The sequence below is a fragment of the Gymnoscopelus microlampas genome, assembly GCF_963454915.1.
Source record: "Gymnoscopelus microlampas genome assembly, chromosome: 19".
NCBI lineage: Eukaryota > Metazoa > Chordata > Actinopteri > Myctophiformes > Myctophidae > Gymnoscopelus > Gymnoscopelus microlampas.
The window spans coordinates 3,516,538-3,543,373 of NC_139956.1; the positions used below are offsets into that span (position 1 = coordinate 3,516,538).

The window sequence follows — 26,836 nt, forward strand, 5'->3', positions numbered from 1 at the left end:
GCCAAAGCATAAAAGGTTAAAATTATTGTGGCGCTATATTAACACATTTTGCTGGGGACCCCCTGGTACCCCCCCAAGGACCCCTGGGGATCCCCGGACCCCACTTTGAGAACCAATGAATTACAGCACAGAGTGTAATGTGCAGGTTTTGTACACAACTATGTTACACAGAGTGCATTATAGTGTGATGGTGTCTTCAACAGTGGTTCTCAAGCTTGTCAAGGACCCCCAAATTTACACTTTTTAGCCCACGGACCCCCATTAGAAAAGATAGGACTCAGGGACCCCCACAAGAGAAGATTTGTACGGCCCTAGCAGTGATTCTCAACCATTTTAATTTCAAGGACCCCCAGTTTGACATGCATTAGAGGCTACGGAACCCCATTTAATGACATTTCTATCTCTGGGACCCCAATTTATATTGTAAAATCAACTTAAATGTAACTCAGACTCAGAGTGTACAAATGGAACCAAAAGGACCTGTTAGGGTCCATTTGGTTCTATTTGTACACTCAGAGTTACAGACCCATTAGGGTCCATTTGGTTCCTAACTATCCATCATTTAGCTGGGGACCCCCTGGAACTCCCTCAAGGACCCCTGGGGGTCGCCGGACCCCAATGAGAACCAAGGGTCTACAATACCATAATTATGTCAATGGGTATGTAATAAGTTATATGAGATAACTTTGACTGTTCAGCATTCTAGATGTATTTCCACATATATGCTCTTATTGATTTATTTAGTACTAAAAGTACACATTGTAGAAGGGTATTAGAGTAATTGATATTTTGCTATATAGATACATAATGATTATTGGACCATGAAATGGTCTCAAAACAAAAACTGCACTGATGGGAAATGCTTAACGAAATTGAAAGGGACTTATTTTTTATTATGAGTATCAAAATGAAACCGATGGGAAATGTATTTACAGAGGACAGCTGAACATGCCTGAAACACAGATTTTATTAAGTTACAAAACCCAGAATATGATGGTAACCTTTCCTAATGAGCATAAACCATAGAGTTGGCGTAAACACCAAGCTTGCAGCCATACTGGCAAAATAAGTTAATCATTGTATTGTATTTATTTTAAATGTTGAGCGTGTGTGCCGCTGGTCAAAAAACAACCCCTGCACACAACTCTTGGAAATGTATAGCAGTCGTTCCATTTCTGTGTCTGTTGAATTAATTCTACTTCATGACAATTTACAATTTAGGCATTTAGCAGATGCTCTTCATCCAGATCGACTCACAGTAAAGGGACGTTCACACTGAGCACTATGACTATAATTATAACTATAAAAATATAGTTTTAAAAAATCGTTTCAAGTCATGTGGATGGCAGAGTTCACACCAACTATATAAAAAAAATGCAATGGTGAATGATATAAGTAATAGTTATTGTTATAGTTCTAGTACTCGGTGTGAATGGCCCTTAAGCAAAGTAAACACTACATCAATGCAGGGAGACAGTGTAGTGCCTCAGTGAGCTAGGATCATAGGTAAACCAAGAACCTATAGCATCAGTCTACTCTAAACAGTATAATATCAAAATAGTGTTGGAACATTTTTTTCATGCCATAATTTGCTACTGGCTTATTTAAAAGAATTTAAAAAATAAGTGTTTATATATGACAACATAAATAATCTGTATATTGAAACTATACAAACTATAGGATGTCAGGTCAACAAATGAACCTGGCATCTGTCTAAATAATATGTCTAAATCACATTTTAACCTTAGCACAAGACATGCATGGTCATCAATGAGGTATTGATTAAGATGTGAACACCTGAGACTTAATGTTATTTAAGCAGGAAAAGTATAAAACCACCTGGATGGCAAAAACAAACTGCTAGTAGCAGACTACCAGAGTAATATTCCACCAAATATTAGTTCATGAACTCGTTCTAAGTAAAACAGTAGATCTACTTTGCATTATTTGAGGTTATACAAGTACTCTTGTCTTTCAAACAAATCCATACGATGTTTAAAAAAATAGCAGATCTATAAGCTCACAACAACGCTTGTAGATCTGCTATTTTCAAATGGCTGAAATGTATATAGGACTGAAGTGGTTAATATATGTTTTGTAATAATCAAATTATTACAATCTACTAAGTAACTAGTAAATTAAGTTTTCTAATAATTGTAGTGGAGTAAAAAGTACAATATTTTCCTCTGAGGTGTAGTGGAGTAGAAGTAAAAGTACAGAAAACTGGAAATACTCCAGTACAGTAAAAAATACCATACAGTACTTGAGTAAATGTACTTAGTTACTTATTTCCAGCACTGTTGAAGACGGATGGGGGTCAAAGTGAGTGAGCCATGCGTGGATGGAAAGTGGGCGGAACCCTAACACGATTGACAAGCTGAACGGTCCAATCAACTCGCAGCGCGTAGGGCCGGGGAACCGCGCTCGGCCAATAGCAGCGCGTTAGAGTGACGCTGCTGGTCATGGTTGCCATGTCCGCTTATTATAAGCGGCTTGTTTTTATGTAAAGTTCCTTGTAAATATTGGTATTTGCGGTAATACGTATGTGCTTGTTCTAAAGTGTAGAGTTTCCTAATGTTGTTTAAACCAGTGATTCTCAAACATTTTGGACCCACAGATTGTCAGGAGGATGTCAAGGGATTAAAAACAATGCGTTCATTTCCTGTAGATTAAAAGGCATTTATCTTATTTCAATGGAATTTAAAAAAAATCCCATTTAATTTGAATAATGACACATATATTTGCTTCCATATTAAAGTGCTCATGGGGTCTAATAAGTCTCTTCTTTTGGGCGTTGTTTTCCTGGACCCGGCTGCTTATTATTCCTCCCACAAAAACCTGGCAACGCCGCTCGTCCTTTGTGGTTCAGCGCGAGCGCGGCCGCGGTGTAGAATGAGCGCCGCCATTTTGAACCAGAGAGCAGCGAGCGAGCGCGAGCGTACCAGCGACACAATGAACGCACATACATGAAACCTCCACAAAAACACGCACATTTAAAGCCTTTATTCTACATTTATATATATATTAATATATATATATATAAAAAAAAACACCGTGTTGTTGGAAACCTGCTTTTTTTTTACGGAGTTAAAAAATAGTTTTTTTTTGTTTTTTTTTATTGTTTTCGTGGTAAATAAATGGCCACGGGAGCCAACGCGACGCCACTGGGAAAACTGCACCCCAGCATCGGCGCCAAGCGGGGCTTCGACGCCGGGCCGGGAGTAGGAGGACCCGGAGGACCCGGAGGTGGTGGTAACGGCCTCATGCCCACCCCGCAGGGCGCCCTGCCCGTGGTGGGGCCCTTCCCGTCGGCTCTGCAGGCCGCCTTCCAGGCGCCGGTGGTCGGCGGCGTCGGCGTTGGCGGCGGCCTGGTGATGCCGCAGGCCTTCCCGCAGTTCAACCCGGCGGTAGCGGCTGCCGCCGCGGCCGCGGCCGGGTTCGCCCAGCAGGCCGCCGCTCAGCACGCTGCCGCCGCCGCTGCTGCCGCTGCTGCTGCCGCTGGAGGAGGCATGAGCAAACTAGCAGGTAATGTCATGTGCTAAGATGCTAAATGCTAATGTGGTGGTGTGTGCCCCTGGTATTATGTCGGCCCCGTAGGTAGTATAACGCAACGCCGAGGCTTTGTTTTGAGGCCTGTTCCGTTCTCATGTGGCCCTCTGCACGTTTTGAAACAGTGGGGTTTGAGCCTTAAAATGACTTTTTTTTTGTCATTTTTAACTACATTTTTATTAACATGCGCAAAACATTCAAACAAAAGAAGCAGACAAATATAATTTGTTTATGTATATATTTTGTATTTTTATTTGTACCTGTCCTTTATGTCTTGGGGTGATAATTCAATGTGATTATTGAACTTTTGTATTTTATTGGTTGCACTAAGGAGCTTTTTTATGCACCTGATCATTTGCATTTAATGCTGAATCCTGCTGTGAAAAACTCAATAAACAAAGTTAAAAAAAGACAAATAGACAAAAAATGAAACAAATAAAATTAAATGCAATGCTATACAGTAACTCAAAATTACTTTTAATTAATGCATAGACTCCCAAAATGTTTTTCATTACTTAACGACCCCCCCAAAAAAGACTTTCATTACAACGTGGACCCTCAAAATGACTTTTAATTTGTTCGTGGACCCCCAAAAGTACTAGATCAATAGGCCATATGGATCCCTATTTCAAACAAGTCTGGCCCAAGGTAGCTCTGGTCCATAGATAGAGTTAAGAGTTCTTCTAACTCTATGGACCAGACAAGAACATGTGTTTTTAGGTTCAATCCAAATTATATTGTCTTAAGTATCATGCTTGAACACGTGCTTGTGATATTGAAGCATACTGTTACTGTAATCACAGTGCTTTTAAAATATGTTTTACGTGTATAATAATTTCAAGTGAATTGAAATATGGAACCTTATGGCCCCAGAGCCACAGCACACCAAGGCAACAGCCGGTAACACATAACACAATACTCACATTAAAAATAAATGCAAGTAATATGTTTTGGTTAAAACAAAAGGTTTATTAGCTCTTATTCTTATGTTGTAATCATTGCTACACGTTGTTATTGAGTGCCCAGTAACAGGCTTCTCTCCAGCTCTTTCGTAAACAAAATAAATGAAGAAACAAACAAAATTGGACAGTATAAGATTGAAGCTGTTGAATGGGTTCCCTCTCCTGATTGGATGAAATTGATGAGCCACCTAAAATGCATATTATTATTATTATTACTATTTCATCATTTCTCTTGTTTGTTCTGTATGAGTTCTCTCTCCTCATTGGATAAAAAAATCTGACCTGAAAATGTTTTTTTCTGCGAACTAAAGAGCTTGTTGCTGAGCGCTGTATAGAAATGAGGGAATTTAGAGCCATTTTAACACAACTCAAAAAATAGCAGATCTACAAGCTCATAGCGCGGCACCGCGCTATGAGCAGAGCGAAAAAGCGTCTTTTATTTATTCGGACAGAGTCTGAATTTTGTGTATATTCGCATAATCGCTGGTGTGTAATGACCTTAAGGATTTAGAAGACATGTGTAGAATCGGCTTCAGGTCTCAATGGCTTAAACATAAGTGACTGTGTTTTTGTGTCTGTTTTGTCACACAGACTTCGGCAATAAGAAAGGGAGGAAGAGGAGTCGATGGAGCAGCGAAACGCCCGACCAGAAGACGGTCATCCCCGGCATGCCCACGGTCATCCCGCCTGGCCTGACCCGCGACCAGGAGAGAGCCTATATAGGTAAATTCAGACTTCAGTTTAATTACGTTGACCTGTTGTTATTACCAATAATAAATGACGTTAAGACATGTATTATTATAATTTGTTTTGCTGATCTGTGACTACTTGGTTCAATAGGTAATTGCATTTCTTGGCATTTGTTTTTAGGGATTTTGTTAATGGTTGCTGAATTCCCAATAACCACACCGGACTAAATTCTTAAGAGTACCATTTATAAGTCCCAACGTTATTTTACACGTTAGTATTTATTTACACGTTATAACGCATCTTAACCTTTTGGCAATCAGCCAGCTCATTACACAAGCTGGCTACTATAATAATAACTTGTCGGGAATTCAGCAACCAAAATCCAGTGAGCAGCATATATCTGAACCTTTTTTTAATTCATAACGTGAAGTGTTGATGATTCTCCTGTGTTGTTGGCGAGTGTTTTTCTGTGACGTTAGGGGGTGGTTTGCATACCATTGGGCACCCATTAGCAAAGTGGAGCTTGCAGAGAGAGAGAGAAATTGCCAGACCCGTCACTGCTTGCTGATTTTGATAATTGTACCGAGGAGCATCAGGGGTCACTCACTGTCTTGCCTGTCCCCCCCCCCCCCCCCTCCTGCCCTGTACATCATCAGTATTGTTCCCTTTTGCATGGAGAGAGGAGGACGCTCGTCACGCTGTCCTTCTAAAACATGCTAAATTATGCTTCCGTTTTCCCCTGGGTATCAAGTGTGAGCAATGCTGCTTCAATGGTTAAAAATAATACAATCAACATTTGGTTTTTAACCCATCCACGGTTTACCCAACCACGTGTTGGTGGAGCTTGCTTAATTAACTCATATACTGCCTAGAACGACTAAAACGACTTCTGTCCATAAGCCATGCCTGCCAAGAACGACTAAAACGACTTTTTAAAAAAAATTAAAAAATTAAAAATATTTTTTTTTTTTTTTTTTTTTTTAAAGATTTTTTTTTTTTTTTTTGACCCAAAGACCAAGGAGATATGATTTTTCGAAGATATAGACTCCCATCCACTTCCTTGTTAACTTAAAACTTAAAAATTCTGTATCTCGGCTCCTGAGTACTTTTTTTTTTTCAATGAAAAATCTTGGCGGTGTTCAAACAGGCCAGAAATAATTCTGGCAGTGAATGAGTTAACCACTTATAAGCCATGTGTACTTTTGTCATGCGATTGATAAGGAAATTGTAGGCCTGTCACAATTATTACGTAATAGGCGATTATTTGAGATAATCGCGATTATTTTTGCTTAGATAATCGTTTCCATTTTGCAAGATTTTCGCACATTTTCAAATATTAAAAAAAAGCTGAAATAGTAGATCTACAAGTTTACAACGCGTCACGACGCGTTGTAAACCTGTAGATCTGATATTTCTGCTTTTTTTGACATGTATAAAAAAAAGAAAAAATTAAATATGTCACTAAGTTTTGTATATTTCAGTTACTTGTCATATCTGCCCTATGCAATTTTTGATTACAAAGCCTAAAAGGCTTCACATGTTCCAATAATGTTCAATGGCCAAACACACAATTAAGTCGTTAATCGCAATTACTTGAGTGACAATTAATCGTCAACTTGAATTTTTAATCGTGACAGCCCTACGAAGTTGGCAATTCTACAAACTCGCAACGCGTCAGCCTTGTGAGCCTGTAGATAAGCCTTCTTTTTTTTTTATGGACAAATATAAGGGTCGCCGAAGTGGTAAAAAAAAGCCAAAATTGCAAGACGAAAAAATGGCTGTCCATGGTTTAGTAGTCTACCCCCCCCCACCCCCAAATCAGCATGGTAGAGGACAATCTGTGTAACCTGGCAATGCCCTTCCAGCAGCAGCAGCAGTGTTGGCACAGACGCGCTGCCTCCACGCACCCTCACCGTGGGGTGCCGTGAAGTCAGACGGATTCCTTTGTCAATAACCGGAAAAAAAAAACGTTATTGATGTCGTTATTATTATTCTCTCATTGTTAATGGTTGGGTCTTCCTTGGTATGTAAACATTCATTTTGTGCCTACCTTCTGTTGTCACACTTATATTTTCCTTTTTTGCTCATTCAGTAGAAACCCCGCCCCACCCCCCCCCCTTTAAAAAAAAAAAAAACAATGGGGAAGCACTTTTTTATTGAAATATTGGGGCGAAATATTGAGTCGATTCACAAGGGGCTGTACTACTCATCTCTCTCAGTGAATACAGAGTATTCAGCTCAGTGAATGTTGACTCTGTGTCTGGGGGGAGGTTGGTTGGTTGGGTGGGTGGGGGGGGGGGGGTTTCATTCTTAACCTCCATAATGTGCATGAGATGAGTGATGTCCCCTTTTTTTCATTCCTTTTTCTGAATGTTGAGAGAGTTGCCTTGATGTAAACCAGTGGTTCTCAAACTTTTTCATGTCAAGGACCCCCAAAATGACATGTATTTGGCCGCAGACCCCCATCTAAAAATATGTTGTTCCAGGGACCCCCCAGAAGCAAAGATTTGAGTTACAAATGTTCTCTTTAAAAGATATATATTTAAAGATTTGCACACATTTTCAAGATTTTTCAAAAATAGCAGATCTACAAGCTCGATCTATGAGCTTGTATATCTGCTATTTTTGAATAGCCAAAGTATAAAAGGTCATAATTATTCTGATGCTATATTTACACATTTTGCTGGGTACCCCCTGGAACCCCCTCAAGTACCCCTGGGGGTCCCCGGACCCCACTTTGAGAACCAATGATGTAAACTGTTGGCCCCCTCCGGGCTTATAGCTCTGCAGACTTGGCAAACAAACAGTGACTGTTATCACGTTGTCTTATTATTAAACCAATAGACTGATTAGGGGATTTTGCGACCTTGACGTCTCCTTAAAATGCCAGAGCCACGTACTATACTTCTATGAAAACAAAATGGCACAGACAGAACCGTAGATTAATCCTCTCTCTTTCAAAAGAGAGAATATACTTATTTAAAATATGGCTGGAGAGTGGCAGGCATTTTTAGGAGGAACCCTGGTCATGTCATTGACTTGACATTTTTTTGCTGTTATGTTCTTGAAACCTTCCATCGTGTCTGGGATGCCAAAAAGATATATTATTCATTTAAGTCATTTAATCGGCTAAGAAACATCGCACATTCCCCAAAAAAAATCAGACCTGCTATTTTAATTCTAAACAGTACCATTCAACATTTCAATCATTTGCTCTGATTTTCCCCAGAAAGGATTTAAGGGTTTTCATGTTCTTGGCGATTAATCTGCTGATGAGATGTTTTATTGTTTGGTTTTTTTATCTCCCTTTGTGTTATTAACGTAGAAATGACTTCATCATCATGTCTTCTCTGCCTCAGTTATTTAAAAAAAATCAAAAAAGAGACAGTGCTCTTTAACTTTGAAGTGCACCTGCCCTTCGTAATGATGTTGTTGTTTGTTAATGTTTGTCGTGGTAACCACATTTCTCCCCATCCTTGTTTTTTTTTCTTTCCTAACCTGAATTCTTCCAGTCCAACTGCAGATCGAAGACCTGACTCGTAAACTGCGAACAGGAGACCTGGGAATCCCTGTTAATCCTGAGGACAGGTCGGAAAACAGATTAAACCCCCCACATGATGTTACAGTAACATTTTCTCTACCTTCTTTGACCGTTTTCTTTACGAAGACAAAGACAAATGTTGAACTCGGTTTATGCTAGTTTTGTGATTTTAGCGTACATTTCTCAGATGGAATGCTAGACGTAGCTGAATGTTTATTTAGTCAGATGTTTACTCTAGTGGAAGCAGCATTTATCTTATCTAGTAGTTTTTGGCGGCTGTTTTCTGTATATGGAAAAAAGCCCTGTGTTAGACCAAAGCCTGAATCTATACTTCGTCGTACAGCGGTGTGGCGTGCCAAAAAAATAGGCCACCTAGTAGTGTAGAGATCGGCTATTCTGGGACGTTCAACACCGCTGTACGCCCCAGTCTAAATTAGGCATTATTTGTAGTCTTACTTTAAAATGTTTCTAGCTCTTTATATCTGCATCCTTTTTGCTCTTAGGCCTCAATATTTAATTTTAACATGACAATGTTTCCTATGTGCTTTAAAATTAATGTCTGCATGCTGAGATTTAGTGCAGGTAAACTTTGAAAAAAACAAATAACTGACTGAGGTGTAATGCACTTAAAGTTTCAATCAGTGTTAACGGGATAGCTCGTCCCCAAAATTACTTTTTTCCTATGGATTAGTCACCCCATGAAGACCATTGAATGTGTGGATATTTTTTTAGTTTTTGTCTCATTCTCTAAGCCAATCATTTGATGACCGGCAGCGGTTCCGGTTAGGAGACACAAAGAGTCTCCTTTGTGTCTCCTACCGGAACCGCTGCCTACCGGTCCGCTTGGTCATCAAATTATTGGCTTAGGAATTGCGACAAAAACAAACGCATATCCATGAATTCAAGTCTCCATGGGGGGTGACTATTCCATAGAAAAAATATATATTTTGGGTGAACTATCCCTTCAAGTTAGGCAAAAAAACTCAACCGCTGTCCTAACAGAAGCGATCCCAATTCAACAACAGCATTAGCTAGATAATATAGTTATTTTTTTAAGTTACAGTTCACATGATTAATTAAGAGGCAATATCCTAGTGATATGCAGTATACCATAAATAATTGCATGAACCTCATCGCTGCGTAATGACACCGTCGTCGGTGTACTTCTGTCAGTTTTGCTTGCCAACTTTGCTGACGTTGAGCTAATTGCCTCCCAACGTTCTTAGTTTCCTAGAGTAGTCTTGAGTCTTGGTATGTTTTTTTATTATGTCTCAACTTTGCATGTAATGCTAAAGTAGTCGATGTTGACTGACTGACTGTGTGTGTGGATGATTGTGTGAACTATTAATGATGCCTAATTGTATGAAGACACAAATCTTTCCCTCAATCCTGATTCCATGACACAGGTTTTGGGGGCAATAGTTCTGCCCCAATAAATGATTCATTTTTAACCACTTAAAAACCCTTATATATATATACTTAGTTGTACCGGGGTCCCCCAGTGCTCTATACTAGGTCGGCACCTTTTTTTTTTCCTTCTCCCCCCTCAATAACGAATCTCTTTGCCCAGAAATGGCCGATCTACAAGCTCACAACGTTGGCGCGTTGTGAGTTGTAGACCTGCTATTTCACTGCCGAACGTTTGCCACTCTAGAAAAGGGACGTTTATAGTTAGTATGTGGTTAAGCTCTTTGTGAGCTGTTGAGGTTTAATGTGGATCATAAAATTGGCTTTTTTTCTACTTCTATTTTGAATAAAAATCCATGTATATTACAAGATTAAGACACAAAATTTAAAGTCCCACTGATTGTAGGTAATCCAGTCGAGTGAGTATATTTTATAAACTAGTAATAGGACTACATTTCTCAGTGCTGATCATGGTTCTCCTCCGCATAGTGCCAGTTCAAAACGTTGCTAAGTACTGATTATTATTATATATCACCTGAGAAATGCATTATCTAATAATGACTAAATTAATAACCATTGGGTCATGGTCATTGAATGGTGTTCCCATTATGTGACTTCCAACATTTCCCACCAAAGGAGGAAGGGCTTGTTCCTGTTTCCCCCCCACGTTGTAGGACTGTTGGGCTCTGGAAGAGCGAGAGAGAGAGAGAGAGAGAGAGAGAACAACTAACTACCCAGAATCCTCCTGTGTGTGGCGTTTCTGGACTCGAACCACTTGGCTGGCTCATAATATATTATAGTCTCCATATATTAAGGATTTATTTCCTGCAGGAAAATGCTCAGAAGTGTGTGAGACTTAAAAAGTCCCGGTCCGTATATATATCTATTTTTTTAACATGCTATAGTTTCTTTCATCATAATCTTTAATCAGACATTTCCACAGCGATCATAAAAAAAGTTGACTCCAGGTCACTCCTTTACTCTCTGAACCTCAACCAAATAACCGGGGAGTGGGTTTCAGGTCCTCCAACAACGATGGAACTTTCAAGCAATAACATTGAAAGACCTCTATTATTATTATTATTTTTATTTTTTTCTCCTTACTCTTCCTCTTCTGAATTAATCCAAGTTTGGTCACTCACTCGTTTTGGTTCTCTGGTTTCTAGAGAGAGCTTTTATTATCGTAGGAAAAGGTTGAAACATCTAATCTTAATAATTCCTTTTCTCTAACCCCAAATTACCCCCACGACGACTTTAACCCCTTCTTCAAGCACAGAGCCTCCTTAACGCTGCGATACAGGTTTTCAGCATCCATCATGCTCCACGGGGAGGTACGGACCCTCTGACTGCACCCCCCCCTCTCCACGTCAACACCCACCAACCAGCCAGCCTGCCAGGCAGGCAGCTCTCAAAGCCAGCGCTTCTGTTTAAAGATTTTACTTTTAACGGTCCCCCCCCCCACACTTACCCTCAACCTTCCTTTGTAGTAGGCCAACACTCCTGTATGCAGGTTTATACACGGCCATTTCATAAGGGTTTAGCTTTCTTTTTGTTTTAGTTGTGAATGCCCCTCTAGTCTTATTGGTTTGATATAACCGCTACACATTTTTTTGGTTGGCCCCCCCTCGTTCTTTTCTTGACCCGAAATTGAGTGATAAATGGGGCTCTTGATTTGGCTTGGCATTCTTTTCTATTTCAAATTGTTTGCTGCATCAGCATGAGTTATAAATACACCCAGCCCCCGTTTTGCTTAAGAGATAATGTTCCTCCATACCTCCAAATTCTTTTTTTTTTAATAAGTGACGGCTTCCATAAGTTCTATCCACTTCCATTTAAAGAGTCTCTATAACCGGGACGAAACATGTCATTGTTGGCTCTGATCCTAGACTTCTGTACTGCTTAACGGAATGTCTTATAAAAACAACAACAAAAGGCTTTAGGTATAGGACGGGTTAGAGAATGTGTGTGATTGTAACGGCCACAGTGGTTTACGTTTCCTAGAGAGATGATGCTGACGGTGGCGGTTGTCTTTGTCCCCCCCCCCCCCCCCCCCCCCTCTGTGCCCACCGCTCCCTCCCTCAGGTCGCCCTCCCCGGAGCCCATCTACAACAGCGAGGGCAAGCGGCTGAACACGCGCGAGTACCGCACGCGCAAGAAGATCGAGGAGGAGCGCCACTCGCTCATCACGGAGATGGTGGGACTCAACCCGGAGTTCAAGCCCCCCGCAGACTACAAGTAAGGAGCTCAATTTTTAAGTCTCGTTAAGACCTGAGGCCGATTCTACAAATACTTTTTTAAAGGAGCAAAAACTTTCAGAAATGGCAGATTTACAAGCTCTCAGTGCGGCACAAAGTAAAGCGCTGTGAGCTTGTAGATCTGCTATTTTGGAATAGCCAAGGCAACAAAAAGAGATTTGCAGTAAGCACGGTAAACGCGAGGTAATGCATCGAATGCATAGAAATGGTAATCTAGGATCATAGGCAAACCAAGAACCTGATCATCAGTCTAAACAGTAGAATATCGAAAAATGTGTAATATGTACATTGAAACTGTACAAACTATAGGATGCCAGATCTACAAATGAACCTGGCATCTGTCTCTACATAACATGCTATCTAAATCACATGTTAACCTTTGCATAAGACTGCAAGGTCAACACATTGTGCCCTCACACACTCGTCAGATGACTTGTACCGTGTGATTGTGGGGAAAGGATTGGGAGATGTTTGTTTTTATTTATTTATGGCATAGCTCTGCAGGAGGCTAGCAGTCTGAAGGTGTGTCTGAAGGTGTGTGTGTTTGTTTTTGTCTGGAGATAATCTCACAAACCGCTGCACCGATCAGTGCCTGACTTTACTTGCACGCTGCCAATAGGCCACAGAAATAGCTTTTTTAATAGCCCTAACCCTAACCCTAAAGTATGGCGTCATAGATCAGATATGTCATGGATGATTGACATCACAGGCTGGTCATTTTAAAGGACAAGATCCATATTGGAGCCACATGGCCATTTGCCATGTGGCTCCTGAGATCCACCTCATTCTGTTATGTTCTTTATTGTGCATTGAAATTGATTATCGCCAGCCTTTAAGCCATAGATGCCGGACAAACTCAAACATTGAGCTGCTCTAAAAGCTCTTTGTCAAAACGTCTTCATTCCTCCTCCATCTGATGCGTAGCTTTGTTCACCAGGCTCTACATGTGATGTTTGTATGTCCCTCATTGCTCGCTCCTCGTTGGTCTTGATATATGTATTTCCTTGTGGTTGTTTCTCCACAGACCTCCAGCCACCAGAGTGAACGACAAGGTCATGATCCCCCAAGACGAATACCCAGAGATCAACTTTGTTGGTCTGCTGATTGGACCACGGTGGGTTTGAACGTCACGCTTACACTCCTCCTCGCCGTACTCTCTGTTCTGGTGCCTGTAGGAGATTAGAGTTGACTTCTTTCCCCAAATTGTTACAGATAATAGTGGATTTGTAATTAGTTGGGCACCAGTGTTGCTGATCTACCAGTTCACAACGCTTTGCACCGTGGCACGGTGTGAGCTTGTAGATCGGCTATTTTCGCACGCAACGCTGGTGCCCACCTAAATATTAGTCCGGCTTAAGTACAGTACACCTGTAAATGCAGCTTAAGTAGCAGTCAGGCTTTAGTACAGGCTGCCACCCTCTCAATCACATTGATTGCTCATAACCAGTGTTGATTTTGACAGCAAATCTTGATTTAGTTTAGTCAGTCTTTTGAATAAAATGTCATTTAGTTTTAGTCATATTTTAGTCATCCAAAAGAACTTAAGTCAACTAAATCTACAGTTGATTTTGTCGACTGTTGATTTTCACGGGCCTTGGTGGCGTCATAATGACTTTTATTTTACACTTGGTTGCATGCTGAAAATAGCCGATCTACAAGCTTGTAGATCTGCTATTTTCAGAGCGCAACACCGGAGCGCAACCAAACAAAATTGTCAATATATTTAGTCATCATAGCTTAGTTTTTATTTGGTTTTCATCAGCAAAAAAGGGTAGTCGACACATTTTTTTCGTCATAGTTTTAGTCTGAACACTGCTTATTGTCCCTCCTGTGTGTGTGTGCAGTGGTAACACCCTGAAGAACATCGAGAAGGAGTGCTGCGCTAAGATCATGATCCGTGGCAAAGGCTCGGTGAAGGAGGGCAAGGTGGGCCGCAAGGACGGCCAGATGCTGCCCGGCGAGGACGAGCCCCTGCACGCCCTGGTCACCGCCAACACCATGGAGAACGTCAAGAAAGCAGTGGAACAGGTCAGCACTGGTCCAGGTTTCCTTAACCCAGGGGTCTTCAACAGGGGGTCCGGGACCCCTAGGGGGTCCTCAGAGTTACTACAGGTTGCTTCTAGGGATTCTACAAAATGTCTTCTAAATCCTTTTTGAAAATGTATCTGGTCGTGGACCCCCATCTCAAAATATGTTTTTCCAGGGACCCCCAGAAGTTGTAACAGAGTTAAAAATGTTTGCTTTAAAAAATACATATTCAAAGATTTGCACAAATTTTCCGCGATTTTTCAAACAATAGCAGATATACAAGCTCATGAGCTTGTATATTTTTTCTTTGCAATCGCAAATGCGAATCATTCTCGCCTGTTGGACCTTTCCCGTGGTCAGATCAGGGCTAGTACTTCGCTAGATTGACACGCCAACACGAGAGCCAGCAGAGAAGGACATTAATATCCCCTCTGTTCTCAACCTGCACCCGTTGGTGACAAACACTAAAAACTGAGCGGAGCGCCCCCCCCCACACTACTTCACCTATAATGTGTGTTTAAAAATATGAATACGTGTGAACCCATAGTCATATTCATACTGAAGCTATTTTGTTTTTTTTCGCATAAAAATTGAGGTATGACTTTTTTTCCCTGCGCAGCCCCAGAATTCGCAAGTAGAAAGTATAAATGTAGTGTTAAATTGAACAGTAATTTTACCTAACATTTTATAATGGTCGATTTAGTTTTCGGGCAAGTAGAACATGACCTGTACTTTCCCTGACGGGGCAAGTGCCTCTTAGACCTGCCTAATTGTCTCAGGTATTCCATTGCAGCAAAGGTTAAAGCCTCGATCTGTGATTTCTTCACCTGGTGGGCAGTATGTAGAAAAGCAGGAACAACATTACTAAAACACCATCATTTTACATGTTGTGTTAATTGTTTAGTAAGGTTTTATTTTTGCTTTAATCTGTGTGTGTGTGTGTGTGTGTCTCTGTGTGTGTGTGTGTGTCCAACAGATCCGTAACATCCTGAAGCAAGGCATTGAGACGCCCGAGGACCAGAACGACCTGAGGAAAATGCAGCTCAGAGAGCTGGCCAGGCTCAACGGCACGCTGAGAGAGGACGACAACAGGTCAGCTTTAAGCCCAGTCTGACGACCAACAGTTCATCAAACTTACTGGTTCCATGGTTTAAAGTTCTCTGTCACCACGTCATTTTTCATGAGATTTAAGAGTATTAGAATGAATGGGTCAAACTGGCAATGCAATACGTTCAGAAGCATCTGCCAAAAAACCCTAATAGTCTGGGACAGGGGTCCGGGACCCCTAGGGGGTCCTCAGAGTTACTGTAGGGGGGCCTTTACATTAACCACTTCAACCCTAAAATCCCTATTCTGAGGGGAACATTAGCCAAAAATAGCCGATCTACTAGCACACAACGCCTCGCAGTGCAAAAAAAAAAAAAAAATAGCCGATCTACTAGCACACAACGCCTCGCAGTGCGAAAAAAAAAAAAAAATAGCCGATCTACTAGCACACAACGCCTCGCAGTGCGAGGCGTTGTGTGCTAGTAGATCGGCTATTTTCGGCAAAGAGGTTTTGTGTAGAAGGGAAAAAGAGCAGATCAAGTACAGAGCCAACGATCAAGATGACTAAGTATTGAGGGTTTAAGTGAAATAAATAAAAAACATTAGTTCACACAACACTGATGAAATCTATGAAAAGGTTTAATCTGCAACATCATTTTATACAATATGTGGAGGGGGTCCCTGCTTCATCTCTCTCGCCTAGGGGGTCCTTGGCCTGAAAACGTTGAAGACCCCTGGTCTGGGATATTTCATAGAAGCAAAAGTTAAAGCATCAAACTGCTATTTCTTCAACTGGTTGGCTGCATGTAGAACATCAAGAACGTACAGTAGGTTTAGAATGATATATCTAAACATAATTCTTAATTTAATTAATTAATTGTTTAGGCAAGGGAATTGTATTTGTATAGCACATTTCAACAAGGCAATTCCATGTGCTTTTCACAAAACATCAAGCAAAGGAAACACAATTGTATTATACAATATTAGGATACAATAAAGCAATAAGTCTGTGTTTAGGAAGCAGTGTGGGAGGACTCTTTTTCACGCTGTTTCACAAATCACAGATTGCGGTGTTGGCCAGACAAAACGTTTGTCCCTATGATTCAGTCTGTTGAAGCCCTAATTGCTGTATATATGGAGAAAAGGAGTCCACTGTGGTTTCTGTGTCTTTGTCTGCCATTAGTAATGTTTCATGTGTTTTTGTTTTGTTTCGTTGCAGGATCCTGCGTCCGTGGCAGAACTCTGAGCCTCGCAGTATCACCAACACAACCCTCTGTACCAAGTGTGGAGGAGCAGGACACATCTCCTCTGACTGCAAATATCAAAGGTACACACGCACACATAATACACACTGCACCACCTGCACACTACTACACACATCACCCAACACAACCCTCTTATCTCCGTAGTTGTTGTTTTTTTGTAAATGAATGCCCTACTTGATCATTGTACAGCGTCACACAAAAGTAGCAGATCTACAAGCTCGAAACGCGACTCGAAGCGTGGCTCGAGTTGAGCTTGTCAATCTGCTACTTTAGAATTTGAATCCTGAAAAGCAAGTTTTGGACATAATGAGGTTTCCACCCGACAGAGACGACATTTAAAACTAGAAACAACATTTCTTAGAAGTTTTAAGTGTGCCTGCAGCTCGCTAAGTCTGTGCAACCCTGTGTTGGAGAGGTAGGGTGAAATAAATGAATGTATTGTTTTAACCACTTAGCCAAGATCGTACAAAGTCGAGACCTAGCTCATTCCCTAGCTCAGTGAAATGTTATGGACCCAAAATAGTGTCACTACCAAGTACCACATCATGGATTTTGTTTTGTTATTGTCGCAGCCAATAATTTGATCACCATCGGTTCCAGTAGGAGACACAAAGGAGACTCTTTTTGTCTCTTACCGGTCCGCTGGTCATCAAATTATTGTCTTAGGAATTAGAGACAAAAATAAAAAAATATCCATGAAATCAAGTCTCCATGGGGAAAAAGTAACTTTGTGCGTGAACTATCCCTTTAACATGAATCCAGCTATCTATGAAATAGTTTAATCTGCCACACAGTTTTATGCAATATGTAGTGGGGGTCCCTGCTTCATCTGCTAGGGGGTCCTGCGGCTGAAAAACATTGGGACGACCCCTGGCATAGAGCTGAACGTAGTTAACAGTGTGTGTGTGTGTGTGTCCTCTCCAGTTCGTTTTCAGCTCACAGGACGGGCGGAGGAGGCGGTCAGGGAGGCGGGGAGCCTCCTCAGTCGGCCCAGGACAAGGCCCGCATGGACAAGGAGTACCTGTCCCTCATGGCGGAGCTGGGGGAGGCCCCCGTCCCCTCATCTGGGGGAGGAGGACACAACAACAACCAGGGAGGAGGAGGAGGCCCTCGAGGCAACAACAACAACCAGCCCCCACCGGTCAGTGTCTCTGTTGACACATGGATTCAAGTTATCAGTCGCCACGACTCATTTTAGTCATTTGGGGCTTCTATCTGCGCAGCACAAATATTTGAGTTTATTATTTTAAGATTAAAGAAAAAGAATTTGAACACCACTCTCACACACAAAAAACAACAACATTTAAGCCTATTATTAATATTTGGATAAAACTGCCATTAAAACCCATCATAATTATTTAAAGTTTTTATCATGATCTGACAATGTCAGTGTGGGTTCATTCCCGACAGCCTGGTGCTGCTGTGTCTCACAGCTCTGCAGTTATCCGATAGATCAGCCTATTCTTCGTACCATGGTGTTGCACGTTGAAAATATCAGACCTACAAGCTCACAACACGTCGCAACGCGTCGCGTTGTGAGCTTGTATGTGTGCTATTTTTGATACGCAACAACACCGCCATACGGCGAAGCACAGATGAAGCTTTACACAGCTGCATCTCCTCCTAATCAGCGCTGCGTACGGGTGGTTCGCTCGGGTGTAATGATAAACAGAACCGGGGGTCCCGAAGTGATAGAATATGAACATAGCCGGATCCACTTGACGATAATATAACCCGTCAAAACCAGAACTCGTATGAGTCGTGGATATTATACAAGCAAGCACAGTGACTGTCTGTCTGACACACATACACATTGCAGGCAACTAAGGCAAGTAATCAACCTCCCTTGCGCCATCATTCATGTATAACATTAACAAAACTAAACACAAGTGTCACAGATGCGTTCCAGGTCTTAATTGGTTGAATTGTACTTCATTAGAGTACGTGAGTAAATTTACTTAGTTACTTTCCACAGTACCACAATCCAACGTGTCAACGTGTTGTGTTTGTGTCTGCAGAACCGTCCTCCCTGGATGAACTCGGGTCACAACGACAGGAACTTCCACAGCATGCACGGGGGTCACGGAGGTCACGGAGGCCATGGAGGTCACGGAGGTCACGGCGGGCACGGGGGCCACCACAGCTTCCCTCCGCCCATGAGCAACATGGGCGGCCCCCCGATGCCCCCCAACCCCAACGGCATGCCTCCGCCCTGGATGCAGCCCCCACCTCCACCCATGGGCCAGAATCACGGACACCCCATGGGTACGAACCACTGACTTTATTTGCCACATTTTTTTATACTGAGTACAACCACATCCCCCAATGTATAAAGGCCTCTTAATATACATGCATGAAAAATATGAAATATCCATGTAACTGCCTGGATTGTCAGCTTTCAATCTGGGCAGCATTTCTATATCATAACCATAATCATTGCTTCAAAAGGTAAGACCACTTTGGTAGAGGTTTGCGTTGTGTATTTACCTTGCCATGATGTAACTCCAAAGGTGGGCAAGAAATCAAAATTAATTGCTCCATTGATTAGAAATTGATCATTCAAAATATGCTCCTCATTGACTTACATTTTACGCTGAAACAAACAATTTAGAACATCACCAAACCCAGTACTGTTTGTTTTTTAAATGTTAACTAATGTTAATTTTACTATTTGAAGATCCTGATCCGTGGATCCAGTCCTTGTTTTCTTCCTAATAAAAATGCCTAAATCAATAGGAGGTTAACATTTTTATTTAAAAAACAAACAGTACTGGGTTTGGTGATGTTCTATATTGTCTGAATCAACTTTGTTTGTGTTCGTTTACGTGCTAAAATAGTGACTTTGAGAGCTGTTTCAGCGTACAATGTAAGTCGATGAGGAGCATATTTTGAATTCTTAATTTCTAATCAATGGAGCAATTATGTTTGAATTCTTGTCCGTCTTTGAAGTTACATCATGACAAGGTAACTACACAACCCAAACCTCTACCAAAGTGGTCTTACCCTTTAAGGGGGTTCCAGGGTAACAGTTAAATTGTCCTGAATTTGGCAGCTGTACCAACGTTAGCCCAGTAGACTTGGAAGAAGGCATGAAAATAGGTAATAATTTTCCCAACAGCACAAATGTAAAACCTGGATCGCTCCTGACCTCAAGTCAAACATTAAAGCGTTTTGACTTGACATCATCAGCAGCATGGTAGAGACCGTGTAGGTCAGCCATGTACAGGACAAAATAAACAAACATGCAAGTCTTGCTGTGAATACGTTGAGATCACTGCCAGTGAGCAAAAGAAACAAAAAAAACAACAACTAAAATACCCAACTTGTCCAAGAAAACTACAAACAGTAGATAGTAAAAATTGCACAGGTCAGATATGACAAATAACCTTAATATACAAAGAATTCACTGACATTTAATAATTGTCTACTTTATAAAAATAAAAAGCGGAAATAGCAGATCTACAAGTTACAAATGGTAAATGGTGCATTTATATAGCGCTTTTATCCAAAGCGCTTTACATAGATTGTGCCATTATACATTCATACACCGATGGAGGCGGAAACCATGCAAGGCACCAACCTGCTCATCAGGAGCAATGCATGGTTCAGCGTCTTGCTCATGGACACCTCGACACTTACTCTGGGGGAGCCCGGGATCGAACTGGAAACCTCGCGGTTGCCGTCCGGCCACTCTACCCCTGAGCCACTGCCGCCCCTACAGAGCTTGTAGATCTGCCATGACGATCATCTCAAATAATTGCCATTATGTAATAACTGTGACAGACCCTAGGTGTAATTTGAACCATTGTTTTGTATGTGTGTGCAGGTCTCTTGCCGCCTCCAATGGGCATGATGCCCCCTCCCCCTCCTCCCCCCAGCAGCCAGCCTCCCCCTCCTCCCTCCGGACCCATGCCGCCATGGCAACAGCAGGCTCCACCCCCTCCTCCCACCAGTAGCATGGGCAGCAGTGCACCGCTCCCATGGCAACAGAGTAAGGACACACACACACACACCCCTCTGTGTTTTCACAATAAAAGCAGCCTGCTGCTCAGGGCAGGCTTTTCACAATGAAACCAGCCTGTTTGACTGGTTTGATCAGGTCATGGTCTTTTAATTAGAGGTTTCTGGGTATGGTCCTGACTTTGGAGAGTTTACAGGATCATCTAAAACATAGTGGAAAGCGTCATGTATGCCAATATAGGCTAGTACCGTAATCAAGATTTATTTTTAAAAGGGTTTGAAATATTTAACTTTTTTGTACTATGAATCTAGAATATATGAAAGTTTTTAAAGTATATTACGTGGATTTGTTTTTAGATCAGGGGTTCTACAACGTTCATACCACGACCCCATATTATGAGGGATTTTTTTTAAACACAATTATTTTCCAGACAAATGACTGAAATTATTTCATTTATTTCTCTTTTACAAATCCAGTGTTTTTTTTTTCTTTTTTACAATACTTTGTTTTGTCTTATCAATACAGAAGCAAATGACTGAAAACTTTTTTTATTTTATTATTCTGCTGCTTGCATCGCGATACATTTTTCATTAAATCAATTAAAATTTGTCAGTTTGAATCGATTTTAATGGATTTAAGTCAAATCGTTCCATGCCTTGTGAGCAATGGTTTTATTTCACTGTTCTGTGTGCTTTAACCTATTAAGATCATTTTTAGATTTGAGCTAAAAAGCATTATTTTACACTTTGGGCTATTCAAAAATAGCAGATCTACAAGCTCGTAGCCGCGCTACGAGCTTGTAGATCTGCTATTTTTGAAAAATTGTGAAAATGTGTGCAAATCTTTGAATATATATATTTTTAAACCGAATTTTTTTAACTCAAATCTTTACTTTTGGGGGGTTCCTGGAACAAAATATTTTGATGGGGGTCCGCGGCCAAATACATATAATTTTGGGGGGTCCTTGACATGAAAAAGATTGAGCACCACTGATAAAACTGTTGAGATTTAGGAGACATGTAGAATCGGCTTCAGGTCTCAATTAGTCCATGAGCCATACAAGATTTCATTATCGAAAGAGTGGGCAAAACCAAACCTATATTAAATTGTTCATAGGGTCAATACGAGTAAATACATATATGATAACCTTTCCACAGGAGTAGCTTTTTTTATGGTTATCACACATTTTGTTATTTTCCCCATAGGTACATGACAGGAAAAAAAAAAAAAAAGAGTTATCATAATGAAACTTCCTGAGTTGATTACTTACATGAAGACAATGATTTATCCTATTACAAGTTTTCTGAAATTGTATATTTAAATATGCAAATTAGGCATTACGAAAATATGCCCAAATTTGTATAACTTTCCAGAATCAGCATTGGAACATTGGACAAAGCCAGAGTCAACATACTTATTTCATTTTGTTAAGATGTTGGAGTCAAAGGTTTTTTAACAAGGGAATATTCAATATCTGGCTCATTTTTGGGGCTCTGGCTCATGGACTAAATGGGTTAAATCACTGAAATGTGACTGTCAATGAATGAATCACTGAAATGTGACGGTCAATGAATGAATCACTGAAATGTGACGGTCAATGAATGAATCACTGAAATGCTCTCTCTCTCCTCCAGACACCAGCAGCTCCTCCAGTGGGGGCGGTAACCTCCCCCCGTGGCAGCAGCCCCAGCAGCAGTCCTCTGGCTCCGGGCAGGGGGGCGGACAGGGCCAGCAAGGACAGCCGCCTCCCCCCATGGGCGGCGTGCCCCCGCCCCCGGGCGTCCAGCCCCCGCTCCCGCCCGGCGCGCCCCCACCCCCGCCTCCGCCGCCCCCCGGCTCGGCGGGCATGATGTACGCCCCGCCCCCACCGCCGCCCCCCATGGACCCCTCCAACTTTGTCACCATGATGGGCATGGGCGTGCCCGGCATGCCCCCCTTCGGCATGCCCCCCGCGCCCCCGCCTCCGCCCCCGCAGAATTAGAGTTAACTCCTTCCCTTCCTCCAGATTCATTCATGCTACTACACCCCTCCTCCCCCCCTCGCTGGGTTCTCAACGGTGGGGGTCCCGGGGGACCGCCGGTGGACGCCTGAGTTTGGACCCCCCTCGATGGGTTTGTTTAAAAAGTGTCTGAATGGACCCGTAAGGGTCTGTAACTCTGAGAGTGTACAAATGGACCCATAACAACCACTTAAACCATTAAGACCGGGAACGCATCTCTGTGTTGTCATTTTTTAGATTTCTTTGGCCTATTCAAAAATAGCAGATCTACAAGCTCCTAAGAGCTTGTAGATCTGCTATTTATTGGAAAATTGTGAAAATTCGTGGCAAAATCTTGGATTATATATATTTTTTTAAAGCGAACATTTGTCAAATATTTATTTCCAGGAAAACCCCCAGAAGCAAAGATTTGAGTTATAAATGTCCGCCCAAAAAAAAAAGGAAAAAAACAATCCCAATATTTGCACAACTTTTCATGATTTTTTTCAAAAATAGCAGATCTACAAGCTCATAGCGCGGCACCCGAGTTAAGACCTGAGGCGAATAATTAAAAATGTTTTCTAAATCCTAACAGTTTTATGAAAAGAATCTAAAAAAAAAATGTTTTCAAGATTATTCAAAAATAGCAGATCTACAAGCTCATAGCGCGGCACTCGGTGCCGCGCTATGAGCTTGTAGATCGGCTATTTTTGAATAGCCCAAAGAAATCTAAAGTGATGCGTTCCAGATCTTAGTGGGTTAAGTTTCAGACCCTTAAGGGTCTGTCAATTAAAACTGAGGATTTTACCTTTTCTAGATCGGGATCCCAGAGATTAAAAAAAAAAAAAGGGGTCCATGGATGGCCTAATGTAAATCAAACCAGGGGGTCCTTGAAATAAGTGGACCGCTGGTGGTCCCCCGGGCCTGACGTTGAGAAACGGTGATCTACACACGACATGAACCGAGGACCCACCAACACATGAAACCAATAAGATGTATTGTTCTCATCATTATTATTATTCCACTTCTGCTCAAATCAAAAACATAATGATCATAACCTGTGCTTTACTTTTTTATTATCCGGTCCTTGGCATTTTTTTTGTTCTTTTTTTTGGAAGACACCCGCAAAACAATGAAAAGGATTGTCTAGTTGAATTTGTAAATTAGCCTTTAACTTAATTTGTTTTTTTTGTTTTTAAAAGTTTGTATTGAGTTAAACACAAAGGTGTGTGTGTGTGTGTGTGTGTGTGTGTGTGGAATCCAAACACTGTTGCTCTTTGTGTAAACGATGATCTCTGCTGCAGTGGATTCTATCCGTTCATATTATTACTTTGCAAACAAAAAAATAAATCCTCAAAAATAGCCGCCACTTTGTTTTTTTGCTCAACACTTTTTTCTTTTTGTTTCACTCGATGAATAAACTGTAAATTTGCTTTTTTTCTTTTCATCTTTTTGAGTTTAAAACGTTAACGTTGATCGATGGGGCTATAAATGAGCTCAGATTAATGCTTAATTTGTTGTTGTTGTTTTTTTTTGCATGTTCCTGGTTCACATACTAGCTCACATTTTGTTTCTGTTTGTGGTCCATTTAAGTATAGCTTTGATTTTGAATGAGATGAATATTTTTGTAAAAACTTGAACGAGATGTTGAAGTGTGTGTGTGTGTTATCATCACTCAGTTCCTGGTCGGCAAACAAACTCCCCCCGTTTTTTGTTTTGTAAATCGTTGTTGCCGGCCGTTTTAAAGAAGGTTTTGACTTTTTTTTTTCTTTTCTTTTTTTCTTTAGTGTCATTGGCCTGTATTATCATCACCTACTGAATAAACCTTGTCATGCAGTCATTCAGGTAGTTTGTAGAGCCGTAAGAAAACAAGGGAAATTAGCTGTTTTACTGCAGGCTTACCGTCAAGTTAGGCTTTTGAGTCGACAAGTGTCTCATGATGTGTTTCGCGACATTTTGAGCGTTCATTCTGGCCGCGACTCGCCTGCAACGGCTAGGCAACAAAACGTTACCATTTTAGAGCGGGGAAGCATCTGTGTCATTTTAGATTTCTCTGGCTATTCAAAAATAGCATATATACAAGCTCATAGCGCAGCACCGAGTGCCGTGCTATGAGCTTGTAGATCTGGTATTTTTGGAAAATGTTGAAAATGTTTGCAAATCTTTGAATATATATATTTTTTTCTTAAAGCAAAAATGTGTGAAATACTTTGTTCCAGGAACCTCCAGCAGCAAAGATTTGAGTTAAAAATGTTTCCAAAAAAGGTGTATTCAAAGACTTGCACAATGTTAAAGATTTTGTAAAAAAAACGCAGATCTACAAGCGGATCTAATGGTTACAGCTAAAAAAAAAACTAAAATGACACGGTATGTGTTCCCGCTCTTCAAACAAAGGAAGTGAATGTACTGTCTTCGTACCAATCAGAAGCATCCATCATTTTATGATGAAACTTGACAAACTTGCCGCTCAAAGCATAAATTGACCTTTTAACGTGTCACCTTGGGACTGCTTGAATACCGAAGCATCATTTTCCAACGGCGTTGCTTGCCGAAAACAGCTGATGTTGATCAGCCTTTTTTTTCTGGCAAGCAACGCCGTCATGCGTCTGTATACAAATTCTAAACTTGAGGCTCCATGCTTGTCTCTTCTCCTCTGCTCTGTGTAGCTCTTCTAATGCAGTGTTTCTGTTTCTCTGACCATTACTGACATTCTTTATTTTTCTTCGTTTTACGTCCCTGGGGTTTAGTGTAGGAGAAACAAATCTAAAATTAGGTTTAGACATAGTATTTTTACTCTATTTTTGGAATTTGGTCTGTGGGGCCCCCCCCCTGTCTCTTTTGTGTTGTTGGTTCTTCTTGGCCTTGACACTATAGCTGTTGAAATCTTGCTTGGAAACCATTAAACGTCTTAACAATTCCACCCTTCAGTCTGCAGACCCTGTTCATTGTTTCTCGTTCACATTCCGCACCATGGAGGTCTTTGATTCGGTCAAAATGCCAGCTTGTAGATTATTAGCTAGTTTCTGCAAGAGATTTGGTGTAGAGCAGGGGTCTTCAATGTTTTCAGGCCAAGGACCCCCTAGCTGAGACAGAGATGAAGCAGGGACCCCCTCTATATTGTATAAAATTGTGTTTCAGGTCATTTTTGCTGCTCTATTTTCCCCTCTACACCTAAACCTCTTCGCCAAAAATAGCCGATCTACAAGCTCACAACGCCTCGCGCTGCGAGGCGTTGTGAGCTTGTAGATCGGCTATTTTTGGCTAAAGTTCTCCTCAGAAAAGGGATGTTAGGGTTCAAGTGGTTAAGGTAAAAAAAAAAATCATATCACAACAAATATTTGGCGGACCCCCTCTAGTAACTCTGAGGACCCCCTAGGGGTCCCGGACCCCCTGTTGAAGACCCCTGTATTAGGTCTCTGTCGGGTGATAACCTCATATGTCTAAAACTGATACTTTTCAGGATTACATTTTTAAAAAATGGCAAAAGTAGCAGATCTACAAGCTCAAGTTTCGAGCTTGTGGATCTGCTATTTTTGATGCTTTTGTGTGACGTTGCAGTATGACGAGGTAGGAGTTAATATACAGAGGAGATCTGACCAGAAGTTTGACCTGATGGTCAAGATTCAATTTATCCCCTGAGCAAGCAGGCAGGCTCTGTTAGCTCAATGGTAAAAAAAAATGTCAGCACTTGCACAGGAATCTGGGTTCAAATCCGGGGTAGAAGAGGAAAGTTACATAGTGCTAGTGGTGGGAAAAAAGGTTCATTTCAGTGAACGAACGATTTCGTTCACGTTCATCATGGCAATGATTCGTTCACGTTCTCGTTCAGTAAACGCTATTTCCTAGTGTTAAAAATGTACTCGAGTAAAAGTACAAAAGCATTGGCATCAAAATATACACTTAAAGTACCAAAAGTAAAAGTAATAACATATTTGAAAATAGCCACTCTACAAGCTCACAACGCGTCGCGGTGCGACGCGTTGTGAGCTTGTAGAGCTGCTATTTTCAAATAGCCTAGGTATAAAATAGGGCTAAAGTGGTTAATGTATGTTTTATAATGTGTGTAAAACACCATCACGGGACCGTTTTATTTTTTTTGCGTCGCACGTGAACATAACAGTTTCAGAAAGTGAACGAGCTCGTGAACTAGTTC

The 26,836-nt window shown here is 41.3% G+C and overlaps 2 protein-coding genes across 2 annotated transcripts in view; one reads left to right on the forward strand and one right to left on the reverse strand.

The window, feature by feature from the left end:
* Positions 1-26,836, reverse strand: part of LOC311034806 (uncharacterized protein) — a 313,846-nt gene that overhangs the window by 43,157 nt on the left and 243,853 nt on the right. The window lies entirely within an intron of this gene.
* On the forward strand, positions 2,913-25,603 carry sf1 (splicing factor 1). The gene is made up of 12 exons (XM_084042832.1): positions 2,913-3,525; positions 5,103-5,234; positions 8,714-8,789; positions 12,232-12,384; positions 13,429-13,518; positions 14,249-14,432; positions 15,409-15,524; positions 16,699-16,806; positions 17,669-17,885; positions 18,763-19,009; positions 20,571-20,735; positions 22,340-25,603. The coding sequence occupies exons 1-12, from the start codon at positions 3,138-3,140 to the stop codon at positions 22,684-22,686; spliced, it is 2,223 nt and encodes a 740-aa protein (XP_083898958.1). The 5' UTR covers positions 2,913-3,137; the 3' UTR covers positions 22,687-25,603.